This window comes from Hyla sarda, chromosome 4, assembly GCF_029499605.1.
Source record: "Hyla sarda isolate aHylSar1 chromosome 4, aHylSar1.hap1, whole genome shotgun sequence".
NCBI classification, from domain to species: domain Eukaryota; kingdom Metazoa; phylum Chordata; class Amphibia; order Anura; family Hylidae; genus Hyla; species Hyla sarda.
Genome location: NC_079192.1, coordinates 195122843 through 195132582, shown reverse-complemented (window position 1 = coordinate 195132582; position 9740 = coordinate 195122843). Strand labels below are relative to the sequence as shown.

General features: G+C 35.4%; 1 protein-coding gene across 5 annotated transcripts in view; it reads right to left on the bottom strand.

The window, feature by feature from the left end:
* Positions 1-2156: 2156 nt before the first annotated feature.
* PLXNA4 (plexin A4) overlaps positions 2157-9740 on the bottom strand; it is an 821522-nt gene continuing 813938 nt past the window's right edge. For all 5 annotated transcript variants that reach the window (XM_056573183.1, XM_056573186.1, XM_056573184.1 and 2 more), the window contains one exon: positions 2157-9671. In XM_056573183.1, the coding sequence (XP_056429158.1) occupies positions 9576-9671 (96 nt within the window). In that variant the 3' untranslated portion in view covers positions 2157-9575. The remainder of the gene's footprint in view (positions 9672-9740) is intronic.

Below are 9740 nucleotides of genomic sequence, written 5' to 3'. Positions count from 1 at the left end.
GTTACTAGAACAGTTGAAACCAACCACTATAGAAAACGGAGTATTTCTCAGCAAAAAAATGTAGGGTTATTGGTGGCAGGTTAAGAGATCATTGGTATTGTCTCAATGTCATTACAAGAGTAACATATATTTCAGATTTTAAAGGGGTACTTTTTTTTTTTTTTTTCTAAATCAACTGGTGCCAGAAAGTTAAACAGATTTGTAAATTACTTCTATTAAAAATTATTAATCCTTCCAGTACTTATTAGCAGCTGTATACTACAGAGGAAATTCTTTTCTTTTGGGATTTCTTTTCTGTCACTACCACAGTGCTCTCTGCTGACACCGCTGTCCAATTAAAGGGTGAAAAACTTTTTTTTTTTAAATAAACTGGTGCCAGAAAGTTAAACAGATTTGTAAATTACTCCTATTAAAAAATCTTAATCCTTCCTGTACTTATTAGCTGCTGAATATTACAGTGGAAATTATTTTCTTTTTGAAACACAGAGCTCTCTGCTGGCATCATGAGCACAGTGCTCTCTGCTGACATCTCTGTCCATTTTAGGAACTGTCCAGAACAGCATATGTTTGCTATGGGGATTTCCTTTTACTCTGGACAGTTCCTAAAATGGACAGAGATGTCAGCAGAGAGCACTGTGCTCATGATGTCAGCAGACAGCTCTGTGTTTCAAACGGAAAAGAATTTCCACTGTAGTATTCAGCAGCTAATAAGTACAGGAAGGATTAAGAATTTTTTAATAGAAGTAATTTACAAATCTGTTTAACTTTCTGGCACCAGTTGATTTAAAAAAAAAAAAAGTTTTTCACCGGAGTACCCCTTTAAGGAACTGTCCAGAGGAGCATATGTTTGCTATGAGGATTTGCTCCTACTCTGGACAGTTCCTGACATGGACAGAGGTGTCAGCAGAGAGCACTGTAGTCATGACAGAAAAGAGATTCAAAAAGAAAAGAATTTCCTTTGTAGTATACAGCCTCTAATAAGTACTCCAAGGATTAAGATTTTTTAATAGAAGTCATTTACAAATCTGTTTAATTGGGCAACAGTTGATTTAAAAAAAAAAAAGTTTTCCACCGGAGTATCCCTTTAAGCCCCATTCTCAAAACATAGGGCACTTTTAGAATAACTATTTCCACAATGTTTAGCCATTTATAAAGTCAAAGGTTTAATGCAGAAATGGTTGCCTGTTTTTGTGTCAGGGCATGCAGAGAAGTGAGGGGTTGTAACTCTGGGCACCATCCATCTCCTAGTTTGTATATGGGAGAGATTGCTGCACAAACCTGGTTAAGTTTCAAGGACAGAGTACATGGCATGGAATGTGGTGGCACATGCACATTTGTTGGTAAGACACACCAATTCACATCATGTTTTACTGGTGCAGTTATCCCTATTACAGCACATCTCAACTGCAATCGTACTATCTGTATGTAATTTACTGTATCACATGTACTGCCTGCCAAATGCAATATAATAGTTCCAGGTCCCTACATTGAAAGACAAAATAGAAGAACACATAGTCACAGTGTCAGATTCTGCTACATATTGCAAACATACCTTGTCAGAAGTTTGTAAACACTACAGGGGTCAATATATTCAACATTTGTGTTTTACATATTTGTTTGTTTATTTCTACACATTTTAAGTCCCCCAGGGTCAGATCACGAAGGCCTTTGGCTGCCATAGTAAGCATTTAGCACCCCACAATCCCGGTGTGGGGATGTCCATTTCTTATTTAAATGCTGTGATTGCTATAAAATGTGGCAATTTAAGGTTAAATGACCGATTATAGCCTATAATTGCAGTGGATAGCAGCTGGTACTCACCGTGTACTCAAAGTGTCACTTTGTGGGAAGGGGTTTGGAACCTTCATAGGTTCCAAATGTGTTAGTCGGTTACTGGGGAAATTAGTTTCCTTTTTGGATGTAACCTTGTGTAGATTTTAATATGAACACATTGTGCTAGCCATCTTGAATGTGTGTGTGGGGGGGTGGGGGCGGATTTACTGTATTTCCTTGAACTGGGAGGCTAGTACATGACAGGGATTTAGAGAAAATTTCTGTGCCCCCTTAGACCCCACCATAGGCATAACACTGTAATTTCTAAATAGTTTATCACATTACATCATCAAGTAGAATAATCCAAATAACAAAAAATAACATATTTTTTTAAATAAACTTTATTCTATATTACAAATAGTTTTTTTTCCCGTTTGTTTTGGACTGCAAAATAGGAATGCATTATATTTACATACACAGGTATACAATTAATTATAACAAAGTTACAGAAGCTTGCCTTTACCAAGTTACAACTCTTTTTTCCAATTTAAATATTATATCTAGGATAATAAAAACCTCCTTTCTATTATGCATTTTTATCTCTTTGAGGCTCTCAGTAACACTGGGCTCTAAAGATATGATTATATAGGTGGAAACTTTATCAAAAACTTATTGTTGCCAAAGGATTTGTTGCCATGAAAAGTATTCTTTAGAATTCCTGGTCAGAAAGAGATTTTTTCTTGCATAGATAATTTGCAAGTTCAGTTTTTCAGAATTTCTGTACAATACATTACTTTCTACTGAGTACTGGAAATGAAGGCATCTTACACTGCCAATTCAATAATATTTAGATTTAATATAATATGATAGGAAGACTACGAAATTTAATAGAAGCATTTAAAATATTTTTTTGTCGTTAATATTAACTTTGGGATTTTTTTTCTTTGTTTAGCCACCTATGAACCTGGAAGACACTTAGAAGACTGATCTCAAACTGAGCACAAAAGACAAACACATTTTTGTGGTATTGAAGTATTGTGACTTAATAAGGATGAGCTGCAGTAACAGACACAACCCATGAATAGGAGAACCACCACTTCTGGACAAAAAAACAAACAAAAAAACTTAATTTTTCTTTGTAACTCTAGACATCCATTAGATCCAATAACCCCTTAAGGATGCAGGGTTTTTCCGTTTTTGTACTTTCATTTTTTTTCCTCCTTACTTTTAAAAATCATAACTCTTTCAATGTTGCACCTAAATTTTCTTATTATGCCTTTTTTTTTTTTTGCACCATCAATTCTACTGAAGAGAAAATTCAATTTTGTAACTTTTGGGAGGTTCCGTTCCTAGGCAGTGCTTTTTTTTGGGTAAAAATGACACCTTTTCTTTATTCTGTAGGTCCATGTGTTTAAGTGTTTAAAATGATACCCTACTTTTATAGACTTGATTTTGTCTTACCTCTAGACAAAAATCATAAATACATGCATGAAAATGAATATGTCCAAAATTGTTATCTTCTGACCGCTATACCTTTTTATTTTTCCGCGTATGGGCCGGTATTAGGGCTAATTTTTTTGCGCCACGATCTGAAGTTTTTATTGGTATCATTTTTGTGCTATAAAAAGTGACCAAAAATGCGCTATTTTGGACTTTGGAATTTTTTTGGCATGTACACCATTGACCTGAGGTTTAAAAAACAATATATTTTTATAGGTTGGATATTTATGCACGTGGCGATACCACATAAGTTTATTTTTATTTACACAGTTAGTTTTTTTTGAAAATGGGAAAAGGGGGGTGATTCTTACATTTATTAGAGAAGGGGTTAATTCTTCATTAGTCACTTTTCCCCCCACTTTTTTTTGCTATGTTATAGCCCCTGCTGGGGGCTATAACATGCATTACATTGATTTCTAACACTGATCAACGGCATAGAACTACAAGCGGATTAACAGTGTTATGGGGGCTTGACTTCCTCTGCTTGGATCTCAGGCATGGAAAAGTCAATTGCTGATCGGACGTGCCAAAGGCTGATAAGGTTTCACCGCAATGTTCCTGATCAGCCCGACTGAGCTGCCGGGATGCAATTTTTTCAACTTTAGACGCAGAGATCAACTTTGATCGCCACATCTAAAGGGTTAATAGTGCGCGGCAGGGTCCCGGCTTTCCTTAGCCGCCGGGACTGGCCCACTATGACGCGGAGTCATGGCGTGACGCCGCGTTATACACTGGTCGCAGGACGTACAGGTACGCCCTGCCTCCTTAAGAGGTTAAACAAGTTAATAGTATGATCACACAAAATGTAGTAGTCTGTATTCCCAAAGTGATGTCCAATGCTCTGCATCAAACATTTGAGAATAGCTTCTATTTATACATCATAATTTATTTATTCCAATATTTTATTTGAATACATATGTACAGTCTATGTTCAATTAGAAATATTATACTTTTATCTATTTTAACTAATTAATTATAATATTATTTAAGCAACTGTGACACTGAACGATGGTATATAGCCAAAAAATGTTAACTTTGAGTATACACATACATACACAAGGGGTCTATTCAGTAAAGATCTATTTTGTTCATTTTAAGATTAGTAAAAGTTACTAATGCTTTAGCATTTTCCCACTTTGCTTTTACATTGACCATATACTGTAGTCTTCAGATGTAAAACCTAGCATCTTTATAATACATTTTCATTGCCTCTATACATTTGATTTAACTGTGCATGATTTAGAAAAAAATTGCTACTGTTATTGAACGGCCTACTTGTAGCTTCATTTTGTATTGTGGCTTATGTATCGTATAAAAGAAGGACAAAATGAGAGGGGCAATGGTCTATTTCTGTTGTCAGTATTTATAAATACTTACTACTTGCATTAAAGGGGTTATCCACCAAAAGGAGATTTTAGTATGTACCTGGCGGACAATAATGGACATGCTTAGGATCTAAAGGGGGCTAAATAGCTATGTTGTGAGATTACCATAATACTGTGCCTAGCTTTTTGTGAACTCGTATTTCCTGTTTGAGTTTTCTTTTTTGCCTACAAATTCCATAATTCCATTTTCCTCTCTCCCACGCATCAGCCACCCCACCCATTGAAATATTAATGAGCTGCATCCATTCAAAAGACCTGTGGGATTTCAATCAGGGGGCCTACAGCTGTTGCATTAGTTGCAAATTGATCTCCCTCCCACCAAACGATCACTCCAACCTTTGAAGCAGACAAGTTCCCTGTCATCAGCTGACTAGTGAATCAGGTCTCGGCCACATTGCAACCTGGGAAAAATCTGAGACAACAGTCATTTTGTATGCTGTTAAAAATAAATATTGGGGTGAAAATCACATAAGAATTGTGAGAAAAATGTCACACACAGGTACAGACATAATATTATGAACTACACTAACTTTACAGCCCCCGTAGCATAGTCAAATAAAAAAAATCCTGGAATACCCCTTCTATTAGTGATCAAAGCAGCCAGTAATATTAAAGGGGTTTCCCAAAGAAGACAATTTAACACCTTACCACAGGATAGTTTAGAAGTTCTTGATACAGACTCTTTATTCTGATGATCAGTGGGGATCAAATGCTAACCAATCATGAGAACAAAGGTCCCAAGTGTCTCTTTTTAAATGGAGCAGTCATTGAGAATGCATTCTATTCAATGTCTATTGGACTGCACTAAAAAGCTGAGCAGAGTGCCTAGTTATTTCAGTCCCATATAATCTGAATTGATTGGCAGTGTGCATACCTGACCACTGGCCTATTTAAACAGGGGCACTCAGGCTCCCTGTTCTTGTGATCATTGAGGGTACCAGCAGTCAGACACCCTCCAGTCGGATACTTATTACTTATTCTGTGGATTGGTGAATGCCATCATTATGGGAGAACCCATTTTAAAGGGTTTTCTTGGATTTTAACTTGAGGACATATTCTCAGGATAGGCAATTGTTATCTAGCTACATATAGTATAATAGCCCATTCACACTTGTAAATGTATTTCAACTTTGGTATTAGATACAGGGACACGAATGTGTTTGACACTGTGTCAGTTCTGCAACAGAGAAGCCATGGCATACTGTTAACTCTTTCATTTATTTATTGTGTGGATTCTGGGATCTTCTTGCATTGATTACTTAAACTAAGGATATTAGTAAATATAAAACCCTGGAAGACCCTTTTAAATTATAATGATTCAATCAGACTTACACCTTATTCACTCAATGGTACATTTAACAGCATCCAATTTAGTAAAGTTTCACATCTTTATTAGCATGCCAATACAGAGCATGTGCAACATCTTTACCGCAGTGGGTCTTTTACAAGCACATGCTTGACAAAGATTTACTGCAGTCAAGACGTTGTGCATGCCCTGTGTTGGGTTACTAATAAAGATGTGAAACTTTACTTTGCTCGATCCTGTTGGATCTTCTATTTGTATGTATATGGCTGCCAGTTTTGGACTGTTGACATGCATCCTGATACCTCTATAAAGAAATACTAATACAATATTCGTGCTGCTGGAATACTTTTTCTTTACACCTTATTCACTGCTGGCATCACTATAAATTGATGAAACGGATATAGTTTTTGGCAGAATTATTCTATCCACTGCAGCTTTTGGACAGTTTTTAGATAGATTATTGTTTCTACATGCACAGAATAAACCTATTGAACATTTTGAGGCATTATGATATATGACACGGATACCAGATTTTAAACTTGCTGAAGCTAAATACAATTTTGATCAAAGGAGGTATTTTATTTTAAAAATATTAGATATATTTTTATTTTACCTTTAGTGAATGGTAAATCTCCTTGTCTGAATCCTTAGTGAAAACCAACTTTTCTTTTTAATTGAAAAGGACTTTGAAGCTCTTGAATTAAAACGTTAGTTTTATGACCAGGAAATACAATAGCGAATACTTTTTCATTTTCCCTGCTTTGAGGTCCACTCAGTCTCTATTTTTGTACAAAAGGCTTCAATGGTCCCCTACGCGGGAAAGAGTGGAATTGTCTTGATTTTTTTTTTTTTAACAATGCCAGTGGAGCTAATGTATTTTTTAAGTAGTCTGGATTAGGACCTCAACCCTTGTATTTCTTCATAAGCCTTATAACTTTATCTGTATTAAGGCTGAATTTGAAGCAGCAGGTTTATGGAAACTAGCATTAAACTGGTTCACCGACACTACATAGTCATTTTATAAACCTTTTCTATTTTAAAGACTTTGATAAAGTTTCCACCTTAACATTGAATATAGTCACATGACAAACCACTCAGATCAATGCTCTCAGGCAGACGAATAAAAAAAAGGAAGGAACTTAAAAGGGAAGAAAATGGAAACCACATCCACATCATCAGCAAGGCTTTAGTTTTCTTTCAGAATTAACTGTATTGACATGCGCTATTTTCAGTTTTAAGGGAAAAAAAAATTTAAAACTAAAAAGGAAAAAAAGCCCCTGAAAGCTAAGGTATGTTCCTCTGGAACTCCAGGGCCAAGACCCTACACATTCACAGCACAAATCTGGCAATTCTCAAGGCAAGAAGTTTAGAATAAGAAAACAGGAAGAGGTAAAGAAAATAAAGACAGGCAGCTTTGAAGCTCACAATGATCAACACGAAAAGTTACATTTTTCTATATGTACTTATCTTCTTTTTGTTCTGTTTTTATATATATTTGAATTGTCTGAGGTTGCCTTTTTTTGAAAAAAAAAAATGGAAAAAATATGTACCATAGAAATAAAGATTGAATGAATTAGATAGCATAGTGGTCTATTTGTATTCTTTCTGTACAGCTGTGCAAATCCAATTGTTTACGTATCATCTTCCTACATTTCATGCGAGATATCGGGACTGGAGCAGACACAAATGCATACTGGTTTGTCCTTTCCATCATTATCCTCACTAGGATGAGAAGAAAGCCTTTGAGATGTGACAATGTTGTGTCACCATAACCTTTGGTTTTGTCTACAATTCTTTGAGTGTGATGCTTCTTCTTCCCCTTGGTAAATGCAGTAGCCAGCCAAACCTTTAAGTCCAGTTAAATAGCATTTATAGTTCAGTAACCATCAATTCAAAGCAAATGCTATGAAGAGTTCAAATAAGGTGCATAAGGGATTAAGTGCTCTCAACAAAAATAGACATAAACCAATTGTTTTGTATCATTTTCCAGCTTGTTCCAAATTAAATTCATTCTAGTGTATGCCTGTAAATAAGCTGTATATATTTTATTAGTATAAAAAAAAATATGCTTACAGAATAGGAAGATTTGTATGCATTACTACTGTCCAACAACGAAAAAGTACAGTTTCACTTTGTAAAATACTGAACTGTAAATCCTGCAAAATTACAAAACAAGTTAGAGTAACCTTGGAAAAAAGTTGGAATAACCTGGAATTTCAAAGCAATAGCCTTAAAATGAGTAGCTACTTGTCACTTATGCTGGTTGCATTCACAGGCAATGCTAACCTTTTCAATTGGTGACATTCTCTTTTTTCATTCCAAATAAAAATTGTGCTGATTTTCTATTTTTATTTTTTTGCATGACTATAGTATGTTTGTGCTCCTTTTTTCCAAATGGCAGTTTCAAAACAAGCTTTTATTTTTCAAACCTTCAAGAACATGTCTAATCCTCCCAAGATTGAATGAATGAAAATGGCTTTCCCAAGCCTAAATGGATTCTAGTTTTCTCCTATAGTACATTACATCTTGGGTCTAAAGTGAATTGTGCTAATTACCTAGATCTTTTATAAGCTTCACATTGCCTGTATGTAAAACAATAGATCCAAGAGCTCAAACATACATACATTCAATTTCATCCTGTATTTTTAGAATAAGCCTTCTTAGTATATAACCTTTTATTATCATTCTACAATACAGGCAATTGACCTGGAAGCTTTGATTGTACCATTTGGAATGTGAGGATTTCACTTAAACCAACCAATTTTAATACCTGGAACATAAGATGGTGCACCTTTAACAGTAAGAAAACTATTGTTGTTTGTCTTTTCTAATGAAGATTCAAGATATACGTAAATGTAATGTTCAGATGAAACCGGGATCTGAAGTATGATGTTTTCTTATACCTAGCTGATAAGTCATTAGAATGCATATTGAAAGCCATCTGCGTGATCTTTTTGTTGCTTTATGCTTGATTTTATCAAACAATTTTAGTTTCTTGGGAACATTGAAATAAAGCAGAAGTATTAAAGAGTTTGCAGGACAAAAACTTATTTGGGTTGTTTGAATGGAGAAAATGACAAGGAAAGTTGAATAACTTCTTTCTTCTAATGGCCTCTGATAGATTAAAGGACTTTTGCATGTACTTGTTTAATGCTCCACGTTGAAGGTTAACTTGAAGACATCATGTGAGTCATGTAGCTGGGATATCAATAATGCCTTTTTTCTGCCAAAGAAGGATTCCATTTTTTATGGTTTAAAATGAATTAATACTAAGTTCACATTCCATCCATACCAAATGATGGCAGGGAAAGAAGACACAAGCAGCAGCACAGCATGTTAGACCCTCTAGCTGTCCATACTGGATAGCGTAATAGTTTATCTGTAAGCAGAGGTCTTAACTAGTATGTTTTTGTATCCCAATGTTTTCCACACTGTATGACCTCCTTTAATCCACTGGACATTTTGTATTATCCATGAGGTTCATAGAAGGAAGAAGAGGAAGCAGAAGACCCTGCGTCCAGCCAATCCGAACTTGCACTTGGTAAAGATGACAATCTTGACTGAGGCACGGCTTGGTTTATCCCTTCCAGGGTAACCTGGAAGAACAGTTTTCAGCTGTCTATACTCATCAGGGCAATGACTTGTTCTAATTTGTAGGCAAGTTTTTGCTTTCCAGCTTGGTCATCTTGATCTAAAGCTGTTAAAATCTGTAACAAGAAGATATATACACATTTTAATATATGTACAGAGGTGTGAGAGGTAAAGCAAATTTATAA